Here is a 23297-nt window from a genome sequence, read left to right on the forward strand (position 1 = left end):
AACATACCGCTGACGCCGATGCAGTACTGAAAACGCAAAAGGCAAGAGACAAAATGACAAAAATCCCCGGGATGCACCTGTCATCATCAAGTCACATCCGGGACGAACAAATCGTGCCTGCGCATGTCTTATAAGCCGCGAAGCATGACAGTACGCTCGCCCTCCAACTTGGCCGCATTCCTATCCTTGTCTGCGCGTCGAGCGTCTTCGAGTCCTTCGCAGTTATGAGACTCCAGCATGCGGTGTTTGCCACAGAAGCGCTTTTGGCAGAAACCGCAGTCTCCGACAATAGGCTGAGCAGGTGCTTTGCATCCGTCCTTTGAACATCGAGGTCGGTTGGACTTCTTCTTGGTCGGGGTTGCAGTTCCGGATGTTGTGGGGGTCGAAGTACCTGAGGTCGATGGCTTTTGCGTGACCACGTCGGTTGCTGGCGCGGGTTGTGTAGGAGTTGTGCTCCGTGAGGGAGATGAGAGCTGTAGGGTCGACGACTCGTCTAACTTGAGGTCTGCAACGGTGGTGGATGGTTCGAGAGGTTTGCCGTCTAGCATAAGCTGGCTGTCTGTAGGCAGGTTTGTAGAGGCTGAGAGGAATTCAAGGACATTGGAGATGGTGTGAACAGGTCGGACGTTCAGTTTTATGGCTGCGACAAAACGTGTTAGTCATCTGAGGCAATATCTGGCTGATTCTGCTTAGGGCAAACGTACTCTTGCCACCGTTGATGGAGACCTGGATCGCCATACTGTCGGCAGGAAGCTCCTTGCTGGAGAGGTTGGAGGTTGAGGAGTTGGAGCGAGAGCGAGACATGATGTGTTGTGGACTTGTATGTCTTCAGAAATGAGAAGTTATGGAAGTGAGTTGGGGGGAAGAATGGTAGGCAAGATAAGAAGCTAGTAGGTCCTCAACAGGCTCGTGACTGATGACGGGATCGGGAAGCAGTGCGGAGTAATATGGTAAGTGCTGGAAGGAGCGCGCAAGGGTGTGAGTTGTTTGCTTCAAGTCGGATTGTGAATGTATTGTTTGCGTGGTGGCCGTGGTTGAGTAGTAGGTGGTGGTAGGAGTCAGAGACGAAAGGGAAGAGAGTCGGAGGTGATGGTGAGGAAGCGCAGATGTGTCATGTGTGTGTTATCGGGGGACTGGAGGTTCCTGCGAGGGAGATTGTGACAGGGTGGCTGAGGACGGACTGGAGCAGGATGAGGCGGACCAAGCTAGAGCGGTAACTCGTAACTGACCAGATGGACAGATGACCCGATGACGGGGGATCCAGCAGGCGGCGCGATAGATAGTGGGAGGAGTCGGCGACCCTGCAGGCGATGGATGGAGTGAGCACGCACGGTTTTGTATTAGACGCCCGACCCAAGTCCGAATCCAGACCATACAAGGTCCCAAGCAGGCGCTGGAGGCGAAATGGGCGGCGACTCCACCAGATGGAACACGGTCGTCGATACAAGAAGTAAGTGATGAGAAATAGAACTGTACTGTCGGCAGCGAGCGACCTCTAACTTACTTCTCGGTGCTGCTCTCGTGGCTTACACGAGCAGATCCCTTGCCTCAGCGTCTGTGCAGGCTCCGTAACCTCCGGACACACGGCCCTATTTGCCTTGTGCTCAACTGCCGCTCAGGTCAATAAGCGCAGAGGCCGAGACCGTCCAGGCGGTTACAGGACCACGGAAGGGCTTACAGCTTACCGCCTCCAGGTACCTCGTAGGCAGGGCCTCTCCCGTCTCATCCGCAGCGCTAACAAACAGGAAACCTCAGGCAGGGTGAAGCCGCATTGGGCTGTTTGCTTGCATGCATCACATACCTGCCAGTACGTACGATACTCTACGATACCATGTGCCATCCATCTGTTGTGCCACGTCGTCTGCCCGCCCGATCCAACATCCCGCGATACATCACTCAGTCGAAACTCAATCTTTGTCGCTACTACCCGTACGAGGCCAGAGTGTTTTGAAACCTCTCCATCATCCAGCAAACAACTCCTGCACACCTCGTTTGTTGAGCACCTACAGTACGGGTACGTGCCTACGGTGCTCTAGGTAGGGACCAACTTACCGGCAAGTGTGTTTGCTGTCCAGGCCACAACCATGGTCGCGTCGCCTTGATGGAGTTCTGCCATTAGCGGCCGGCCATCCTTTTGATGGTGAGACGCCCAAGATGATACTCCAAGGGCCTCATTATTAGCATTACATTTGCCCAACAGTGGTCCAGACCGCTGGGGCCGTCGTTTGGCTTTCGCCTCGTCCGAGCTCAACAATGTGGCTACTAGTGCTTGGGGAGCGCCAGCGAAGCCGGCCTCTTGCCAACAAATCCATGCCTCATCACACGGTCTGGTACTGTCGCTGGCCACCGTTGGGCATCCTTGCGTCCATCATCTTGAGAAATTCTCACTCCAGTGCAGTAGTGCTCTAACTCCCTCGCAAATGATAATCATGGCACCCCTGGGTGCGACTTGGTACGGAGTGGGTGTTATCCGTGTTGGCGCCTCACTGTGTGTACTGTACAGTACTCCGTACCTACGTTCGGCAATCCGAAGTCGATCTGTCATATCCGCGTCCTGTTGGCGTGTTCACGAGAATGTGGTTTCCTCCGTATCAGGCATAGTGCATGTCAGGGGCAACCTCGCCGCTTTGAATTCTATAGAGTGCGAGAACGTCCCTCTTCGTCTCGTATATCCGGAGGTACCAAAACTCAATATTGTATCTGGTCCTCGTCTTTTTGCAATATTCTGACCCCTGCCTTACCTTGCGTCGTTTCCTGTCGTCAAGATCCCAGAGACCATCTGTACAAGACCCTCTTCAAGGGTTCTAGTAATCTCTTGCAGATGCGACCGAGTACTCCGAGTAAATGAGCGCGTCAACCGTCGGCGAATTGGCAAGCGACCAGCCGTGTCAAGTAACTCAAATAGCAGTCTACCTGAGGCATCTGTCCGTAACAGGTAGTCTCGCTTCCTCTTTTCAGCTTTTCATCGCTCACAACACGTCTTGGCTGTGTAACATTACTATCTAGCCACCCCCGTCTCGAGAGCAGGCCGAAGGGTAAACACAGCCGCGACCCCTTTAAAGGCACGCATTCGGGTAACATGCCTAACGTAGAATGGTCCTCATGTGCCTGCATTGTAGGTACAGGTTTAGGCTATTGAACCCTATAAGCCCGCCTAAAGTTGAGACGTGAGTACCTATCAAGGTAAATTAGGGACCTCTAAAGGTCCCAACCCCCGCCTCCGCCCCCGATGTGCTTGGGCAACTAACAAGATCTTCATTCCCCTTTACAGACCCATTCTGTTACAAGTTACTTGTGTCTCGTTCATAAGATACGTCTCTTAAAACTGGGGAATACTTCTTGATAATGCAGTGATTGTAAGCGGTCGTTATTGTGGTTATCTTTGTACTGGGGGCTGGAAAGCCGACTCTGTTACCCTGTTTGGGTTAGCCTCGTATTAGTGCCGAGGTATCACAGATGAGGAGCAACCCATCAAAGCCTACGAAGCAAAGAAGCTTGCAACAATAGCCAAATGTAAGGTACACTGCGGCCCTCGAAGGACACTCACTCCCAGCCAGAACAACAGCGATCATCACGAATATCCATAACCGAGAGTATCATTCATCGGAGATCCACCATGTCTCAGAAGCCATCATCACCTCCGACGACAGTCACCGGCTCGTGTCTGTGTCAGGCAGTCAAGTACACCGTCAGTGGCTCACCTCGAGGAACCGTCCTCTGCCACTGTAGCAATTGTCAGAAGACCACAGGCTCGGCTTTTGCGAACAATCTGCGTGTCCTCAAGTCGAAGTTGACCATACTCTCCGGAGAGGACAAAATCAAATGTCACAAGGACAGCAATACCAAAAGCGGCATCGAGTTAAGCCGCTACTTTTGCGGTGACTGCGGGAGTCCCGTCTACCTGACGAACCCGGAGTTCCAAGGCCTCGTTGTGCTTTACACTGGGTGCATCGACACCGACGCGAAGCACGAGAGACCGAGAGGGGAGATGTTTGGGGAGAATACGAGAAAATGGTTTGCGGGAGTTGAGGGAGCCTCTAAATTGTGAGATGTGGTGGCCTTTACGTCGGGACGGATGGAATGGATAGTACTGAGGGTGATATTGTAGCCAGTGAGTTCTTGGTCAATGTGTGGTGAGATGTAAGGGGTGTCATCAGCGTACGAGGATTTGGAGATGAGATTGAGATAAGATTGGGATAAGATAGGGCGAGATAAGATCCAAATCACATGCGTACATGTGTTCACTCTATTTATAGCGGAGCAAAAATCCCATTGATCGCTCTTCCTGTCTCAAGTATCTTACGCGTCCTTAATCCACTGCGACGTTTTGCATGAAGCTGCAGGAACGTGAGTCGCCCGTGCCTCTTCCCTGATCGACTACAACATGCTCTTGCATCGCCTCCTCGACAGATTTCCAATTTTCTGTTACATGTACTCGTAAGTCTAGTATGATGTCCACTCTTCTGAGACTCCTCCGTGCGTCGTCAATGTTTCCATCTTGATGAGAAACTCCAAGTTCTATGCCATGTTCTTGTAATCACTCACTCCAAAGTATCGTATCAACCTTGCGCTCCTGGCTGTTAAGGCGCCTCCCTCTCTCTCTCTCGCCTGATCTTGCTGGCAATATCATTCTCGGATCATGTCTTCTGCCACACAATCCGGACCCTATGCTGGTCATGGGTATCAATCAGGGTTCGGGCATCCCCAAGATCAGCCTCCACAATATATGCAGTCCAACCCGCCATCCAGATCTTCTTATGCTTCCAAGACACCGATAGAGCAAACGTCGGGCTTCTATGGCCGGGACATGGCGACCTCGAGACGGAACCCGAAGAACTGGTCTCGAAAGTGCTGGATCATCTTGGCCGTCATTACTCTCATCGTCCTCGTCATAATCATTGTCGTGGCGGTGGTGGTCAGTCGAGAGAATCGCTATCCCAACTACTCCCAACTCCAATACAACTTGGTCGACACTTTTTCAGGAGACAACTTCTTCGACAACTTTGACTATTTTACCGGTTACGATCCTGCAGGGGGGTTCGTGCAGTGAGTGTACTCAATTTCGCGTGAACCATCGCATATGCTGATAACATTCTGCCAGCTACGTCGATGGGCCAGGGTCTGCCGCCCTGAACTTGACCTTTGCGACCGCCACGTCGGCCATTTTGCGCGTCGACCTCTCCGACACTGACACGACTACTGGCCGTAAATCAGTGCGAGTGACGTCAAAGAACACGTACAACGACGGGCTTTTCATCTTTGACGTGATGCATTCACCGTATGGCTGCTCGACCTGGCCAGCCTTGTGGCTGACGGACCCTTCCAACTGGCCGATGAACGGCGAAATTGACGTCGCAGAAGCCACTAATCTTGCGCCCGATGGAAACCAAGTCACCCTCCACACCACGAAGGACTGCAAGATGAACGTCAGACGAAAAGAGACTGGCAAGTCGTTGAATACAAATTGTCTGAACTCGACCGACGGAGATAGTGGCTGTGGCGTTCGGGGATCCAAGGCGACGTTTGGCGAGAAATTCAACGACAACGGTGGCGGAGTCTACGCCATGGAACTGAGGGATGCTGGCATCCGAGTGTGGTTCTTTGACCGCGACAATATTCCCAACGACATCACGACGTCTACATCGAACTCTACCAATACCGTCCCCGACCCCTCGACCTGGCCCGAAGCTCTGGCCGACTTCCCTAGCACGGATTGTGACATTGAGAGCCATTTCCGGAACCAAAGCATCATCGCCAACATCGATCTCTGTGGTGACTGGGCCGGCCAACCTCAGTATTTCTCGGACCAGTCTGGGTGTCCTGGCACGTGTGTGGATTATGTCAGCAACCAGCCTGGCAGTGCTTATGAGAATGCGTACTGGGAATTTGGCGCATTCCGGGTTTATCAGGCATCCTAATTAGGCTTTTCGGGTCGTTAGGATTTTGGGTCTCTAGGTCCCTAGGTCTCGAGATCGTTTGATGAATTTGATGTTACAGGGTTGGATGGAGGGATGGAGGGATGGAGGGATGGATGGAGGCATAGTCTCATTACATGGCGCGTACATTTCAGATATTCAAGAGCAGGTAGATTATAGAAATAAACATATCGTTGTTTGTTTGTTACAGCGGTGGACTCCCGGCCATAGTCTTTTTCTCCGTCAGTGAGCTCTTTTTGGACCTCGGCCGTTTTCCCCTGTGAATACAGCAAAGGACTGATGACGAGGGAACAGCTAATGATAAAACCAGTGTATCATTTCCAAATCGGCAAGACCAGAAAGACGACCTCCAGGATGGCGGTGGCGAGGACGGCGCCGACGACGCTCTGGACGACGATTTTCCTCTGCAGTTTCCGCAGGCCACGGTCCTTGACGCGGATCTTGCGTTCGAAGATCATCATCTTCTTCGCAAACCTGACCAGGCCCCGGCCCCAGGTGGTGGCGGTGTTGTTGTTGTTGGAGGAGGAGGACCTCCTGGTCCTGGTGCTCCCGTCGTCGGACAGGCGCTCCCAGGGCAGTTCCTGGCGGCGCGAGAACAGCAGCAGCAGGAAGCACGAGCCGCGCCAGCCGGCGAAGAGGAACGAAAAGCCGACGACCCAGAACGGGGCGCTCGCGAGGCCCCGCCAGCGCGACGAGCGGCGGACGGACGGGGACGCGAACGCGACCAGGAGCATGGTCAGCAGGCCCAGGGCGGTGAAGAGGACGCCGACGACGGTGACCATGCACAGCGTCTCGAAGGTGCCGTTCTTGACGCCCAGCCGGATGAAGTTGCGGTGCGAGCAGTTGCGCAGGAGGTAGTAGACGTGCTCGGCCACCGGCCGGAGCGGGCCCGGCGACAGGTCCCCCCGCGCCATCGCCGAGAGGACCTGCGCCCGCATCGACGGCGGCACGTTGAGCTCCCGCGGGCTGTCCTCCGTCAGGTACCGCGCGACGACGTGCGACACCTCTTCGCGCCGCGTGTAGGGGTAGGCGGACATGGTCGTCGCCGTCTTCGTCGCCAAGTCCGCCGCGTGCCCCCCGCCGTGTGTGTGCGCCTGCGCGTGCACGAGCGTCTTGTCGGAGCTGTTGGGGTTGGTGTTGTTGTTGTTGTTGCTGCGGTCCCAGAACGGACGGCAGCGTCTGGATCCTTGAGAAACCACAAGGTCTTCAATGTACGTTTGGAAAGCTACACCAACCACCACCACAACAAGTCAGTCAAACAACGTCAATGTGTGAGATTACGACGCTTGGAAAGTTGACGGTGATGGGGGGATGGAATGGGGAGGACACTGATGACAGAGGTACCGCGGGGGGAGGGGGGAGGGGGGGGGCATGTGTCAAAGTTGTAGGATGTGCAGGTATAAGTCCGTGTGTAGGTGAGATGTAGGTGTGGTATAGACGCACCTGGATCTGGGAGCTGGGTGGCTGCGATGGTGGTGGTGGTGGTAGTAGTAGGAGTACTCAATTCGGTTGCGTCTCCTGGCGCTCCGAATCCGAGAGAGCAGTAGGTGCCACCGCCTGCAGACGAAGATTTCTCATCTTTAGAAGAGAAGAGGAGTGGTGTCTCTTGGGTGGGGGAGTTGGTGTGAGAGCTCTCGTTGTAGCGTGCTTCGTAGTCTTTGAACCTGTGCGAGCAGAGGAGTCAGTAAAGTCAGTACCGTGCGAGCACAGAGCGAGTGGAGCAGAGGCTGTACGCGGCGAGAGAGGGAGAGAGAGAGAGAGAGGAGGTTTACAGCTCCGGTCTCAAGTAAAGCACATTAGGATACCCTACCAGATATAAAACTCCAGATTCTCTGGTGAGCGCTCAATATGCTTTAGATACATGTAAAAGTCGTACAGAGATAAAGGACTGCCTGTGAAAAGAATCAGGTCAACGATGAACATCCGGCGTTGTGAGTGTGTGCCTGTCATAGGTATACACGTACATGTGTCATTGTTAAGAACATGATCCAGGGTCAAGTTCGATGGTATGGCAGAGTCGGACTGTGAGCTGATCGAGCCCGGTCTCGAAGTGAGGCCATTCTCGAGATCTGCCCTGATTGACGCCGAGAAAATGATAGGGTCCCGATAGGAGGGTTTTCGATACCAGTCTAGCCACGAGGGCAACGAAGAGAACATGTCGGCCTTGACGATGTGCTATCCGTAAATTCACAGGAATGCATCGATTGACACCAAACTTAACCTCGTCAGCCGCTGTAGCATCAACCAAGTATAAACAAACCTGGATGGACTGAGTTTCCAAGTCTTGGGAAGGGAGGAGGTTGGGTCATAGATGGTCGATCCTGGGCATGGTGACAAGTGTTATATGGAGTACACAGCACACACAGCACCCGTTTGGGCTCATTTCTCGTTCTTCTCTCGGTTCAAACTTCTTTTGCCTCCCACATGTTCATCAGATGGGGGAAGGGGGGAAGCCCACTCATCAGACACGGACACAGGCACACCCATGCGGAACCTGGAACGAGTACAGGGAGACACAAAAGATCAGCGATCTGACACTATTGACACAGGTGTGGTTAGCCCGTTGGTGTGGTTCACCTTACACTACATGCACGAGTCGTGCTCGTAATAGGTACACCGTACGCCGACCGTTGACCGGAACTGCGTCAGTCAAGAACTCAGAAGGGGCAAAGGTTGTACCTCGTACTAGAGCAACGAGTGCATCACAGGTCACACAAGAACGGGGGTGGGCTGGTTTGAAAGGCGGGCGTACGCCAGGAATGTCGCTCCTTGCCTGACTCAGGCCGCCGACCAGGGTTCACAAAACAAAAAGGAACCATGTCGACATGAGTTGTGGATTGATTGGGGGAAGGTTCTCTGCAGTGCGATGATCCTTGCTGGTCTCGGACTGACGACATGGGCTGGAAAGATGATAGACAGACAAAGGTTTGTTGATCGTCGGAAACGTGTTAGTTTGGTCTTTCTTGATCCTCCTCCCACCACCCCCCGCCCCGGCAAGGAGAGCCGAAGTCCCAGGTACTGTATTTTGAGGAGGGTTGAGCAAGGTGTATCCAGGCTGAGCTGAAAAGAATGAGGGTACAATTGCACCAAGCTTGCCAAAGATAGTTAGATACACCCCTTTTGGGGCCCATCATACAGGTACAGTAAAATTATATAAATAATGCCGACCACTCAAGCGTCCCCTGTCCAGGATGTGCATGTGCGGAAGCAAGTCGAATGCGGGACAAAGCAAAGTCAATGTTTGGGGCTTGACTCGTGTTTGAGGTACTTCCGACCTTTCGCTGGCTTTCTTCGGACTTCTTTACGTACAGTGGCTGGCCGCTACTGGACGCCGGCCGACGCCCTGACAGGTGTCACAGGTCAGGCTGGTCTTGCTTGGCCCGCTGCTGCTGCTCCTGCGCAGGACTCAGGACCGACAGATAAGGGCGGAGAAGAGAAGCAGCAGAACGACACGGGTCGCACACGTACAGGTGTTTGACAGCAGTGCTGATAAGTCTTTTTGACTTTCAAGGTACACGTCGTTACGCAAAAACGTGATCAAGGGTCAATCGGTTGCTTCCAGAACCAGGACTCATATCAGACCTGGAGTGACTGGATTTCCAGCCGAGAGATGCAGATGCTGTACCCGGACGCCGTTGTGAGATCCCCACCAGTGAACAAGTCCGAAAGGTGGCTTTTCATCAGGCCGTTTTGGTACTGTAGGTGCGTTACTTGTACTCCGCAGGTACGGAGACATTACTCAGAAGTCAAACCCCAGAAGCCTATTTGCCATATGAAATAGGTAGCTCAAGTGCTGGCATTGTGGCCTTTTGACCGTACGTGCCACGCCGCGAGTGATGGTCTATGCACAAACTGCATGGCCGTCTTCTTCTTCCTCGGGGCGCCGTGATCGAGGGAACAGTATCCCGCACAACGCAGTGGCCGGTGGCGCTCCTGGGTCCGCCGCAACTGAGCCAAGCAACAGCCCTTGTGGTTTGTCTGGGCCGGGGCCACGGTGGCAGCCATCCTGTCAGCCGGGTATACTTGTACCAGCGGGATGAGGGTGGCTTCGCGCCACGGCTGGTGCGAGGACTGTTGCAAGTTCTTTGACTTCTTGACTTCGGCTGTCACAGGCTCTGGCCTATACCTGCATCTCCGACGCATCTACTTCAGATGGGTTGCACCCGATCAAATGCGTGAGGGGATTTGAGTCGTACCTCTTATCGACAGATTGATCCTGACTCTCCTCAAAGGCATCGCACCTTGTATTTCGAACGATCTGCTACGCGAGGCACGTCCATGATTCATGCGTTGGCAGGCCGTCTAGCCGTGATCTAGAGGGGCGGGCAAAGATGATAGAGGGTCAGAAGAGCACACTGAATGACTGGACCAGTCTTCCAACGCCCTGCACGCACTTGTGTGTGATTTCGCTGCAATACTGACCCTGCCTCTCGACGGCCTCGATTTCAGATAGGCTGCACCCATCACGCACCGCTTGGTGTGGTGTACGTTGAACCGGGGTAAGCATATTGTTCATCGATGTTCCAAGCCATTGACCCTCTTGGCTGTTGATGCTTTGTTGACCACGTCATCCCCGAGTACTACATCCTTCTCACCATCATGGCGCCGGCCACCTTCTACATGTAGCTCTTGGACGGTCGTACCAGGGAGGACTCACTTGCTGTGTGGTTCCGAGGGCTTTGGTGTTTTCATCGAACTGTTCGCGCAGGCCATCTGTCCAGGTTTTCTGGTCACGTTGCTTCGGAATACCTTCCCCCAGCGGCGTGGGCGACGACAGCAGAGTAGCACACCACGAAACTTGTGCCTCTATGGTGAGTAACAACCCAGACTCCGATATAGGCGAAGGGTTGTCATAGGGGTTTGGAGATCGATAGCCACTTGCCACGATGGAATCAATCCCCTGGAGACTAAACTTGGGGCAAGTGGGCATGATGGTGATACAGTAGGCACCAGGTCTGCCTACGCGTCTGCCGGCTGCCTCTATCGACTCTGGGGCTGAAGAGAACGAGACTCCAAGACAGGACCAAGGTAGTTTTCCTTGTACCAAGGGTGCCTCAAGAATGTTAGCATTGCACGAGAACAATTCCAATGTCAGCCACCAACACCACTCTCTCTATACCGACATACAAGTACTTCGGTCATGGCAGGCTGTCCCAGCGACAGTGACCAGTTCTTTGGCCCCCGTGTCCCTTCTAGCTGCCGAAGCCTGGATTTCACGCTGTTCTTTGAAGATGTCTTCCTGGGGTGCTTGCCAGCTGCCCTCTTCATCTTTCTTTCGCCTTCATCTGTATTCATGCTGGTCCGAAGACCGCCCTTGAAGCCCTCATGCAGGTCTCCATCATTCATTGCTCAGTCAGTAAGTCGGGAACTTGTACGTGCCCCGTTCCCAGCCGACCTGACATGCTACATCCAGGCTGCGTTGCTTGCCAACACCACCGCACTTTTGGTGATGCTCGTGCTTCGCATCCAGATCTCAGCATTCAGAACCCGGGCCTCTCTAGCAGCAGACATTCTATCTCTCGTTGCCACCGGCATCGTCCAGGTCTTCTTGTTCTGGGACCATCGACGATCGCTCCGTCCATCAACCGCCCCGAGCCTGTACCTGACCGCCTCGATTCTTTCTGGGGTCGTCAGAACCCGGACGCTATGGCTCATCAGCCCCCCAGTCCCGGTTCCTGTGGCCTCAACAGTGGCTCTAGGGTCCTCTTCGGTGGCGCTGCTTCTACAATCACGGAAGAAACACATCCCGCCTTCGACCGACAATCAACCTTTTGCGCCTGAGCAGCTCAGTGGAATCTGGAGCCGGACGATATTCGCTTGGATCGTCCCCCTCCTTCGCACGGGGCATTCCAAAATCATATCACTTCATGATCTCCCTTCGCTTGATCAAAAGCTCAGGAGCATTCGACTGGCAGACGAATTGAGCTCAACATGGGCGAGATGTAAGACGGAAAAGTCAAGATATGGTCTCCCAGGAAGATGGCTGACCCTCGTGTCAACAGATGATCAGAAGCGTCGATACAGTCTCTTCTATGCTTGCATTCACGCCTACGTCTTCTCTTTCCTGAGCCCGATAGTTCCGCGTCTCTGCCTCGCCGCATTCACCTTCTCTCAACCATTCCTCATAGCAACCACAGTCAAGTTTGTCGATCAACAGAACCTGGATTCCCACAGTGGCAAGGGCATCATAGCTGGCTGGGCCCTAGTGTACCTAGGGATAGCCGTATGTCTGTTACTCTCTTGGTGAAGACCAAATCACTGACAGACAGTCGTCCGGTCTAGGTCTGTAAATCGATCTACTGGTATCAGAACGTCCGTTTCACCACTCGACTTCGAGGTGGACTAAGCGCCTTGGTTTATCGACAAAGTCTGCACATGAGGTCCTTCGAGTCAGGCGAGCACACTGCAATGGCCTTGATGAGCACCGACGTGGAGCGTCTGGCGAATGGAATGCTATCCTTCCATGAAGTGTGGACCTCACTGGTCAGCATCGCGGTCGCATCCTGGCTACTGGGGCTTCAATTGTCAATTGCCTGTCTCATGCCTGTTCTCCTCGTAACGGGTAAGCTCAGAATCTCAAACCCGGCGAAACCCTGTCTAAGCTAAGCCCTTGTGCCTGGACGCAGCGTTTGTGGCCATCACGTCCAAGGTCTCCATCTTGACGAAGGACGCGCAGGTTGCATGGATCAAGCAGGTTCAAGAGCGTCTCCGAGTCACGGGCGCAACTCTGAATGTTGTGAAAACAGTCAAGATGGCTGGACTAGACGGCGTGGTGTCTGAAGCAATCCAGAGGCTGCGTGTCCGCGAGATCCAGAGTTCTGCAGTGTACCGAAAGCTCCTAACGGTAACTGTGTTCCTCTGTGCGTCTTCAACTAAGCTTCCTGCACCTACCGTCGATGCACTCCGCTAATACAAGTGGTTAGCTCTCGCGCCGATGAACCTTGCACCTGTTCTTACCTTCTCCATGTACACCGTTATAGCTGTGTTTTGGAAAAACGAAACCTTGCTAACGGTGCAAGCGTTTACGTCGGTGTCCCTTATCGCTCTTTTGACATCGCCGGTCGTGATCTTCATTCAGTCACTACCAAATTTTGTCCAGTGCCTTGGACTGTTTGAACGCATCCAAGAATTCTGCAGTGGCGACTTGGGTGTGCATGACGGGAACAGGTGCTCACAGGTAGCAGATTACGTTGGAGTGTCAGAAAAGTCAGTAGACGTCGGTCCTGAGCCGGATCAGGGCAGGAAGTCCATCGAACTCAGCCGTGTGAGCTTTTGCTGGAGTAAAGATCGGCCCCCTGTGCTCAAGAGCCTAGACGCCACCATCCACCGTGGGAACATCACAGTAATTGCAGGTCCTGTTGGGGCTGGGAAGTCGGCACTTTTGAAAAGTCTCCTCGGCGAGTTGATACCGGTCTCTGCGAGCCCGGAGAGTACCTCAAAGCAGTATGAGATCTTGTCCGAAGGGGCTGCCTACTGCGCGCAGCAACCATGGCTTGAAAACGGGACCATTTTTCAGAACATAATCGGCCAGTCTGTCTACGACCAGCGGTGGTATTCTTCTGTCAAGGCCGCGTGTGCGCTGGACGTGGATATTGAAAGCCTACAGCATGCTGACCAGACTCGCATCGGAAGTGAGGGAGTCAGCTTGAGCGGAGGACAGAAGCAACGCGTCGTAAGTGGGCTCTGCGTGACAGTATAGCTGTCTATGACTAACGTTCCTCTAGGCTCTGGCTCGCGCAGTGTATTCGAGGCGCAAAACCATCCTTCTCGATGACGTGTTCAGCAGCATGGACATGCGCACCGCCAACATCGTGTCCAACCGTCTGTTTGGAAAGCATGGGCTGCTTCGGAAGCCCCATATCACCGTGATCATCGCTACCTATACTGGTTGGTTCCTCCTTCCACCTCTCCCACGACCTGACTCGCTGACCTCTGAGGTTCAGGGAATATAATGGCGTTTGCCGACGCCATCGTGATATTGGAAGACGGGAGGATTACCGAGGTCGGCACTCCTTCCAGCCTCCTCGGAAAGTCGAGCTATGTTCACAAGCTGGGAAGGAAGTCTGTCCAAGACAGTGAAACTGTCGAAGAAGTGCCTCCGTCCGAACTGTTGCCACCAGACGAGTTCTCACACCGCCTGCAAGAGGCCTCGGAAGAGGCAGTAGATACAGAGCACGACCTGAGACGCAAGAATGGGGACCTCAGCGTGTACCAATACTACTTCCAGAGTGCAGGTGCGGGCGTCGTAGCCTTGTACCTGACCTTCGTGACGCTGTTGGAGTTTTGCACCAACTTCTCTGGTAAGTGTGATCCAATAATGCACCATCCACAAGGTGGATCCACACTGACTTCTATGCCTTCAGTGGTCCTTCTCAAATGGTGGTCCGAGGCCAACGAAAAGCAACCAAATCATGACGTTGGGCTGTGGATGGGCCTATACGCCATGCTCGCCATGCTCGGGACCTTGGGCATTTTCGTATCGGCATGGTGAGCGTGTATGAAGCAGCCCCAAAAGCAAGCCCTGACCGGAGATACCAGGGTCGCCTTTGTTTTCGTCATATCCAATACGGCTATTCGCTTTCATACCGACCTGCTTGAAACGACTTTCCGGTAAGACGTTGCCTGTGAATTGAAGAACGCCTACTAAGCAGACCTTGTCAGATCCTCTTTTCGAGTGCTCGCCGCCACTGATCATGGACAGCTGCTGAACAGGTGAGTCGAATGCGCCGGCACCTCGATCCCGCAAAAACCACCCAGTTCTGAAGAGCATCTCGTTGATCACTCTCTCTGCCGCCCAGATTCAGCCACGACATGGAGCTCATTGACATGGAGCTGCCCATCGTCTTGGTGAATTACACCTCCAGTGAGTACCCATGATTGAACCTTGCAACACTCAAGGAGCTTAATCAGTGCATTAGCTGCGGTGTCCTGTTTCATTAGTCTGATAATCCTCGCCATCTTTTCGAAATACCTCGGAGTCAGCCTACCATTGCTGGCGGTATTGGTGTATTTCTTGCAACGCTTCTATCTCCAAACCTCGCGCCAAATGCGGCTACTCAGCATTGAAGCGCGAGCACCCCTATACACGCATTTCACCGAGTCTGTTGCCGGCGCCGTGACGATCCGTGCTTTTGGATGGCAATCGCAATACGAGAAGAAGTGCTGTCACCACATCGACGTTGCACAAGCCCCTGCCTATCTGCAGAGCTGTATCCAGCACTGGCTGAATTTTGTGCTGGATGTTCTGGTGACTGTCCTCGCCGTCGTTCTTGTCGCAACCGTGGTTACATGGCATGACAAATTCAGTTCGGGGAGCGTAGGCGTTGGGTTGATCATGGTCACCGGCTTCAATGAGATCCTTGCCCGCCTGATCCAGAATTTGACGAAGGCGGAGTCCAGCGTGGGCGCCGTTGCACGCGTGATGCGTTTTGTAAGAGAGACGGAACCCGAAGATCCAAGAGATCAACTAGGCAGCACGCCGCCCGATTGGCCTTCCAATGGGGCAGTCGAATTTGTGAGCATTGTTGCTTCTTATCAAGGGTGAGTTTCCTCTCATGGGAAGAGTTCCATGATCCCGGGCTCTGAGAAAGGGTTTCTAGAAACGCCGAACAAGCAGTGCTGCGCAACATTTCACTTGAGATTCGGCCCGGCCAGCATATCGCCATTTGTGGACGGACCGGGAGCGGTAAGACGTCTCTGGCGTCTTGCCTCGTGCAGATGATGGTGGTCCATGAAGGTCACATCATAGTGGATGGAGTCGATGTGTCGAAACTTTCGCCTCAGGACCTCCGGTCCCGCCTGAACGTCGTGCCGCAGGATCTTCTCCTTCTACCAGGCAGCCTTCGGACTAATATCGACCCATTTCAGGTTGCCTCGGACGACACAATCGTCGCGTCTCTGATGCGAGTTGGGTTGTGGGACATGGTCCGAGAGCAGGGGGGGCTGGATGTTGCGATCGATGTGGCCGCTTGGTCCATGGGTCAAAGACAACTGCTTTGCCTCTGCAGAGCCATGGTGAGGCAAAGCAAAGTATTGATCCTCGATGAGATCACAAGCAGGTGAGCGTCGGGCGTCATCCTCGGCTTTGGAGCAGTGGCAAGACCGGGCTAACCAGACTCGCAGCGTCGACAGCGAGACTGAATCCAAGATACAAGACATTATCGACAACGAGTTCCGGGCCTGCACTGTATTGGCAGTCATGCACCGGCTTGATCATATTTTGCGGTACGACATGGTTGCGCTCCTGGAGGATGGAAGACTACTCGAGTACGACCAACCGGGAGTCTTGCTCGCACAAGAATCCAAGTTTGCTCAGCTCTACCAGAAGGTGTAATTTACACACAAATCTCTTCAGCGGAAAGATATCTTCATCGATCTGAAGGACTACAGCGTCACAACAATCGACCGGGAGTACTCACGGGCAATCTTGGCCTGTGGCCGTTGTGGCGACGATTCGGGCGGATGGGTTTCCTTCAGTCTCGATCCGTATCAGGAACAGCGGGCTTGGATGCAAGATGCTGATGGTCTGAACTGTAGTTCTGATCTCACGTCAATCAGGTGGGTGTCCTCGATGAGATGCTGTGGCGTTGAGTCCGGGGTATCATTCAATATCTGAAGCCTGCGAAATGATACCTTACAGGTCGTGGATGGCGAGCTTCGGGTAGCCGACCGAGTAAGTCAGGACGTCACGAAGATATGCACCTGATGTATAGGCCCAAGTAGAAAATGAAATGGAGATCTACCTTTGCTGACCACACCTACAACTTGTTCGGGAACAGCGGTGCATTCCTCCCACCCCGGAACAACCGCAGCATCTCCTCTCCCATCCAGATCTTTCTTGACGTCGCGATCCCTCTCTCGAGGTCGGCCACCCGCCCAGCTTGAACCAGCAACCCCTTCCCATTCGCCTCCATACCCTGACTCATAAGGTACACTACGGCCTCGGCGATCTCGGCCGGGTCGTTGATGGGCACACCGACCGCGCGCATCCTCTTCGCCCAGTCCTGGAGAGACTCCCCGGGCTGTCGACCCGAGATGATATCCGTGAGCGTGATACCCGGTGCGACGACGGAGACTGCGATCCCTAGCGTGGCCGTGTCGTTCTTGAGCGCCCTCATGAGACCCACGATGCCTGGAGGTGTAATTAGTCCGTGATGCCTGTCGCGAGGTATCCATGCAAGAAAGGGGCCAACCGGCGCCTGGGTTTGGCTTTTCCGGGGACAGCTCACCATGTTTCGCAGCACTGTACAGCGGCGCGCCGGCACTCGCGAGGTATCCCGCCAGACTGGCCGTCATAACTATACTCCCTCCCCTGGGCTTGCCCGGCGGCTTCTCCTTGCGCATGTAGTAAATGGCCAGCTTCGCCGTGTCGTTGGCCGCGTGCATGTCGATGTCCACGGTCCGACGGTCGGGCTCTTTGAGCAGCCCGTCCTCGTCCGTTTCGTCCTTGAAGAACTGGTCCTTGTACTCTGCCACGCCGGCGTTGACGAATACGGCGTCGATCGATCCGAATTTCTTGAAGCCCGCTTCGAACGCACCCCGTTGCGACTTCCACGACGTGATGTCGCATGCCTGGTAGAAAAACCGGGGTGACGACGTCAGTGATTTGGGGGCCGACGGGTGTGGTCTGGCCCGGTCGACGACAATGATGTTGTTCCCGAGGTCGTGCAAAAGGACGGCGGTTTGTAGACCGATCCCTGACGAGCCGCCGGTGATGAGGACCGTGGTGTCTCGGGGGCCCGACAGGTCCTTGCGGGAGATGCTGAATGCTTCGGTGGCCATGGTGGTGATGGTCGTGTTGCCTTTCGAAGGAACCGGGGCCGTGGACATTCGGTTAAGAAAGAGATACGAGTGCCCCGTGCTTGCGGTGCTGAGTATCGAGGTCCAGTTCGTCCCCGCAATCCACATTGAGGCAGAAGCCTCGGTCCGCGAGGCTGAACGAGGCCTCGATTGAAATTAAACTCTTATCTGAAGGCATCCCTGTCCCTCAATAAACCGATGCACAGTGGGAACTCATCCTGACACTTTCCGAGAGTCTATTGCGTAAGTACAGGCAGAGCAGCGCGTGGGTCAAGTATCTCTCAGCTTCACGACGTACTTGAGTCAGGAGTGCATATGCACCTCGTTGGCCCGCATCGACATGCCCAGTTCGGAATCGAGCTGAACCATTTACCACGACAATTGAGGTGCGTTTGTCTCGTCTCGACGTGCACCACTTCGCGACCATGCTTGATTTGACGGTGAGATTCAGCTTGCATGCATGGCTACTTCTTCGTGGACAGATCGAGGATCGTGGCGCTCCTTTCGTCACCCGGCTCAGCTGGTCTGGAACGGTCACGCAGCAGCCAAAGCGTAGAGGAGTGACAATATCGACTCGTGGCACAGCACCGCCAGGCGCTCGAGAGGACACCAGCACTCCAATTCGATCGCTATTGAACTGTGGCTTGCTGAAGAACAAGAATTAAATCCAACCGTCGAGGATGCTGGCAATTCCAAGGACGGCGTTTCCATTTTACACATCGCACGGGTAGATCTAGGGGTACAAAAAGGGCGAGAGAGGACGGAATCCCAACCAGGAGAATTCAAAACCGTTCAACCCTTTCTACTTCTCCCTGTCGCATCCACACACCAACTCGAAGGCTCGTGCTGTTGTCGCAGAACCCAAATAAATCAACATGTCCGTTGTACTGCCGAGCACGCTCAACAAACTCCCCGCCGGCCTGAAAGACGACATCATCATCGAAGCCTATTTTGCCGGGAAGGGCAATAGTGGACCGAAACCTGGCATTGAGGGCTTGGGATTGTCAGTCAACGACGAGAGATATGAAATGTTCATCGTCAGCCATGGGATGTCCAGTGACATCACTCCCGAGTTGATGTTGAGCGCACGATCCTGGCTCTTTCTGGAGGTAGGGGACTCCGATTCCAAAACGCCTCAAGTTTCACTGCACATTCTCCCGTGCTGACCTCGAAGGCAGAACTTTGAATGGTTCTTCGGGCGGTACACGGAGCTCCCCGAGGACAAGCAGGATGGGATCGAGGAGGTCCTTCGGCAAGAGATCGATTACGTGTCCGGGTTGCCGGCGACTGAACAGTTCATCACTCCATATGATTACCAGACCAAGATCTTTCCTCGTACGGGGTGGGAGCCACTCCGCCCGTTGCCAGTGTTGCCCGACGGAGCAAGTGCCAGGGCACGTTTCGTTCACCACCTGCGGATGAACATGCTGGGTCTGTTCATGTGGGAGGGGGGTCGAAGCGCCGACTTTCAAGCATGGTTGAACGGTGGCGCTCAGGATGAATTGCCTCCGACTTCCTTGCTCAAGTGAGTAACCCGTGAACGGGAAACCCCCCTACGTCGTGTTAGAGGCCGAGAGATACTGACAATTCCCCCAGCTGCTGGGAGCTGGTATTCTATGCCGCAATCAAAAGTGGTTTCGTGGACGCGGAAGTCTTGAAGCCAATGTACTATGATGATGAAGCCTTCGAAGCTGCATTTCCTGGCATCTTTGACTCTGGAGAAGCCTTGCTGAAGGCATTCGAGGCGAAGTTGTCACCTGAGTTCGATGCGTCCGACGAGGACACGCCGGGGTTGAGAGCTGGAGACATCATCATTTCCAACTATGGCGGAAAGGCGAATCATGTCTTTGCCATTGTCGCCCATGAGAAGCCCACGGCAAGAATGAGGGTGAGATATTCCAAGTGCTCCTCCTGGGTCCGTCGCTGACGTGTGTGATCTCGATACAGGCCATCCAACTCTGGGGAAACATCGGAGCGGGAACCACGTTCTATACCAAATTTGGGGACTTTTTGGATAAGTCGAGAGATGCAGAAAGCGCCGCGGACCGTTCGTATTATGTCTTGAAACTTGACGGGTAGATGTGTTATATGGTGGTGCGCCAAAGATAGAAGACTGTTCGGATCTTGAATCTCTTAACGAGCGGAACCTCAGCGAGTGACCTCTGAGATGGTGGAATACATTTCCTTGAATATCGACAGCCATATCTCGATAGGCGTAATTCTGGATTCAGCAGAAGGTGGAATGATCAGAGGGGGGATGCCTAGTGCGCCTTGCATGCAGCGGACCCGTTGCATTCAGCGAGATGACTTGCCATACTTGCTGGTTGAGGCGAGAAGGAGCGTGGTAAATATCTCCCGCGAAGATGAAGAAACGTCCCGTGTCTGATGCCTGTCTCAAATGCCTTTCTATCCCTAGTCGTTTGTTCTGGTTTCGTAGTGGTGTTGATGCTGGTCGTCTGCACGCTGACTAAAGAACCCTGTCTTGGCTTGAGCTGGCGGTCTTGATGACTTTGCCCTCTTCATCGACTCTCACATCTACAACGCAGCCTCACTAGCCTGAGGCTTCACACAAGTGAGGAATCTTGCCCAAACCTATCTACAGCAATTCTTCTGGAGGAGTGTAGTTGTCGCTGTGTATCACCGTGGGCATCCAGGCCAATTCAGCCTCAAAACTTGCAATTGAGCTGATAGCCTTGCGCTGGACAGCGAGGCCTTGGGCAGCCTGGTCGTCAAGCCACTTCGCGATCTATCTGTCCCCAAGACTCCTCCCTGTTGTTTCCGAGGCACGCGCGCTCATGCATGCTTGATGGATCAAAGAGGCCCTGAGACTCAAAACGCTCCGGTACAGGAGGATGGTGAGGCGCCCTACAACACAGACGGCAATGCGCCGCGCAAGCGAAAGAAGGCCGTCCTGGCTTGCGATCCGTGCAGGGTGCGGCATCTCAAGTGTGACGGTACACATCCGGTCTGCTGGCAATGCGCACGACGACGGGCGCCTGCGGGCACGCGCGTGGAACCATGCACATACAAGTCCTGCCCACAGGAAATCTTGCGGCAGAAAGAGTACATCGACACTCTGCACTACCGGATTGAACAACTAGAGCGTGTCAACCGCGAACTCAGCAATCTGCGAACCTCCTCAGATCCCGGGGTGGGAAGCCAGCAGCCACGATGCACCGACTCGCCCGGAAGTACTCAACAGGGGTTCGCCGTCCAGCATCCAGAAACGGCGACGTCGAACCCGACGCCGCCACGCAATCAGGAAGGGTACAGCCCCGTGGACGCCATGGGTGCCAACTCGGCCGAGCGGCCACATGAGCAGGCACACGACAGCCGATACTATGGCAGCTCTTCTACCGTGTCGTTCATGCAGCAGGTCTACAGTACCATCCCGAATGGCGACCCTGCAGGTGCGTCCACCGGGCCATTGCGAAATCCACATTGGCCTAGCGTGAATTTGATGGATTCCACGTTCTGGGCCCTGAAGGATCCAGGGCAGTTGTCACTACTCCCTCGGCCAATTATGGACGCTGCTCTGGGCACCTACTGGGAGAGGATATATCCGCTGTATCCCTTCATCCACAAGCCTACCTTCACGCGCGCCTACGAGCAACTATGGGACCCCGGTCCCGCCGAGAGCGAACTCAACACCCCCGAAGCTGGACTCGGTGGCTCTGCAGAATACGGCCCGCGCAGCATCGTCTACCACTGCGCTCTGAACGTCATGTTAGCGCTGGCGACGCAGTTCATGAACATGCCACGGGACGACCGCCGCAGGTTGGAAGAGGTGTTTGCGAACAAGGCGAGAGACCTGTGCCGACTCGACCTGTTCGACGACGGGTCTCTGGCGGTGATCCAGACCCTGCTCATCATGACCCAGTACCTTCAATGTACTCCTCACCCCAATCGGTGCTGGCTCTGCATCGGCATCACCTGTCGGCTTGCCCAGAGCCTCGGCTTGCACATCGAAAACCCCCAGGCAGGGAAATGGACTGGGCCATTCGCGTTAGAGATGCGCCGTCGCGTGTGGTACGGCTGCGTCACCCTCGACGCCGTGGTGAGCATGACGCTGGGCCGACCTCTGATGCTCAGCCCCCCTGGCAACATCCCGCTACCTCGGGCCATCGACGACTACTATCTAGACCGGCCCAACGGCCAGCCGCCGGGGTACCCCTCGAGGTTGGAGTTCTTCGTGCGGTCAGTCAAGCTCTATGTCATGTTGGGACAGGTGGTGTCGCAGATCTACGCCCCGAGTTCCACTCCGCAAGTCTCTGGCCAGAGCAGCGCCAAGTTTGCCAATTTCGGCGACTTTGCATTCGTCCAGAGAATGGACACGGACATAGCGGCGTTTGAAGCCGACATCCCCCATCACCTCCACTGGGAGCGAAGACATAAACTGCCGCCCGACCTCTTTGATGGCCGCGTCTTCGAGATGCAGGCGTCGGTGTTGTACGCTCGATACTTGCACCTCCGCATCTTGCTCTACCGTCCCATGTTCATCCACTACTGCCAGCACGTGTGTTCACAGGCGGAGGAAGGCACGATGGACCCGACCTATCGCCCGCCCGCCCCAGCTACAGAAGTGTCCCTCATATTCGCGCGCGGCGTGTCGATAATGTGTGTCGAGAACTCGGCGAGGCTGATCGACCAAGTCCATCTCCGCTCGACCACCGCCGCGACGGGGGCCTGGTGGTACAATTTGTACTATGCGCGGACCGCGGGTCTTGTCGTACTGCTCGCCATGGCCTGTGACACAATCACCGAGTCCGTCGGCTGGACGAAGTTGGCCGAGAGCTGGAACAAATGCAAGGCGACCCTTTCGGCCCTTTTGGTCTTCAGCCCAGCTGCGACACACTGTCTCAGGGGGTTGGAACGGTTGCACCAGCATATCGTGTCCTTCAAACCAGGACATAGACCAGGCGAAGATCCGCAAGGCGGTGGTGCGGATGTTTACGAATGGAACCGAGATCGTGACGGGAATGCTCATTCTCAATCTCAACTACCTGACCATAACTTTGAGCCTGGCGGCGCGAGCTTGCCAGACGACCTCGGCGGCTTGGAATGGCCGAACGAAATGGAGACGAGCATGCTCGAGGGCATCTTCTCCTTTGATGCTTTTGAATGAAGACAGTGCCACTCTCCAGCAATCATCGTCAACTGTGGCGGCAATGGTCCTGATGATAGTTAGGTAGCTGAGTGACGGACAGTGTCCACTGCTGTGACCCTTAGTGCAAGTCTCTCCTGTGCGCGTAACACCCCTTGTCTCACCGTCAGCCTTTTCACCGACTGATTGTCGTGGATTCACAGCCTTGCAGTGCGGGGCACAGCGGACACCGTCCCCGCGTGGACGGATCAATGATATTCCGGGAAGGCACGGAGCATGGCCCCGTACACCCACGCGTGGGTCCGCCGATTCACAAACTCACAGCGGTGGTCAATCTCGCCTAAACCTGACGCTGTGAAATTGTGTGGTGAGTTGGGACGTCACCGAGCAGGTCCGCCGGTGCTGCGTGCAAACTAGACAAGATAAAGCTCTTTAGTACCACACCCTTCCGTTGACTG

The 23297-nt window shown here is 54.6% G+C and overlaps 8 protein-coding genes across 8 annotated transcripts; 5 read left to right on the forward strand and 3 right to left on the reverse strand.

Moving 5' to 3' along the window:
* Window positions 1–128: 128 nt before the first annotated feature.
* Window positions 129–804, reverse strand: PV08_07164 (uncharacterized protein; the record flags this gene model as incomplete). The annotated part of the gene is made up of 2 exons (XM_016381496.1): window positions 129–640; window positions 705–804. 2 exons carry the CDS (start codon window positions 802–804, stop codon window positions 129–131), a joined length of 612 nt encoding a protein of 203 aa, XP_016234598.1.
* A 2812-nt stretch (window positions 805–3616) lies between these two features.
* PV08_07165 (uncharacterized protein) lies at window positions 3617–4048 on the forward strand (the record flags this gene model as incomplete). Its single annotated transcript, XM_016381497.1, has 1 exon — window positions 3617–4048. One exon carries the CDS (start codon window positions 3617–3619, stop codon window positions 4046–4048), a length of 432 nt encoding a protein of 143 aa, XP_016234599.1.
* Window positions 4049–4639: 591 nt separating this feature from the next.
* PV08_07166 (uncharacterized protein) lies at window positions 4640–5918 on the forward strand (the record flags this gene model as incomplete). Its single annotated transcript, XM_016381498.1, has 2 exons — window positions 4640–5046; window positions 5102–5918. 2 exons carry the CDS (start codon window positions 4640–4642, stop codon window positions 5916–5918), a joined length of 1224 nt encoding a protein of 407 aa, XP_016234600.1.
* Window positions 5919–6250: 332 nt separating this feature from the next.
* Window positions 6251–8093, reverse strand: PV08_07167 (uncharacterized protein; the record flags this gene model as incomplete). Its single annotated transcript, XM_016381499.1, has 4 exons — window positions 6251–7161; window positions 7380–7600; window positions 7747–7828; window positions 7901–8093. 4 exons carry the CDS (start codon window positions 8091–8093, stop codon window positions 6251–6253), a joined length of 1407 nt encoding a protein of 468 aa, XP_016234601.1.
* A 2983-nt stretch (window positions 8094–11076) lies between these two features.
* PV08_07168 (uncharacterized protein) lies at window positions 11077–16269 on the forward strand (the record flags this gene model as incomplete). Its single annotated transcript, XM_016381500.1, has 15 exons — window positions 11077–11292; window positions 11350–11878; window positions 11939–12159; window positions 12219–12498; window positions 12563–12796; window positions 12860–13608; window positions 13661–13823; window positions 13880–14236; window positions 14300–14423; window positions 14475–14546; window positions 14598–14648; window positions 14735–14799; window positions 14855–15476; window positions 15527–15994; window positions 16059–16269. 15 exons carry the CDS (start codon window positions 11077–11079, stop codon window positions 16267–16269), a joined length of 4362 nt encoding a protein of 1453 aa, XP_016234602.1.
* A 424-nt stretch (window positions 16270–16693) lies between these two features.
* On the reverse strand, window positions 16694–17717 carry PV08_07169 (uncharacterized protein; the record flags this gene model as incomplete). Its single annotated transcript, XM_016381501.1, has 2 exons — window positions 16694–17067; window positions 17165–17717. 2 exons carry the CDS (start codon window positions 17715–17717, stop codon window positions 16694–16696), a joined length of 927 nt encoding a protein of 308 aa, XP_016234603.1.
* An 893-nt stretch (window positions 17718–18610) lies between these two features.
* On the forward strand, window positions 18611–19814 carry PV08_07170 (uncharacterized protein; the record flags this gene model as incomplete). The annotated part of the gene is made up of 4 exons (XM_016381502.1): window positions 18611–18844; window positions 18914–19260; window positions 19332–19623; window positions 19683–19814. 4 exons carry the CDS (start codon window positions 18611–18613, stop codon window positions 19812–19814), a joined length of 1005 nt encoding a protein of 334 aa, XP_016234604.1.
* A 727-nt stretch (window positions 19815–20541) lies between these two features.
* On the forward strand, window positions 20542–22860 carry PV08_07171 (uncharacterized protein; the record flags this gene model as incomplete). The annotated part of the gene is made up of 1 exon (XM_016381503.1): window positions 20542–22860. One exon carries the CDS (start codon window positions 20542–20544, stop codon window positions 22858–22860), a length of 2319 nt encoding a protein of 772 aa, XP_016234605.1.
* Window positions 22861–23297: the final 437 nt, after the last annotated feature.

The sequence above is a fragment of the Exophiala spinifera genome (genome assembly GCF_000836115.1).
Source record: "Exophiala spinifera strain CBS 89968 unplaced genomic scaffold supercont1.5, whole genome shotgun sequence".
Taxonomy (NCBI): Eukaryota; Fungi; Ascomycota; class Eurotiomycetes; order Chaetothyriales; family Herpotrichiellaceae; genus Exophiala; species Exophiala spinifera.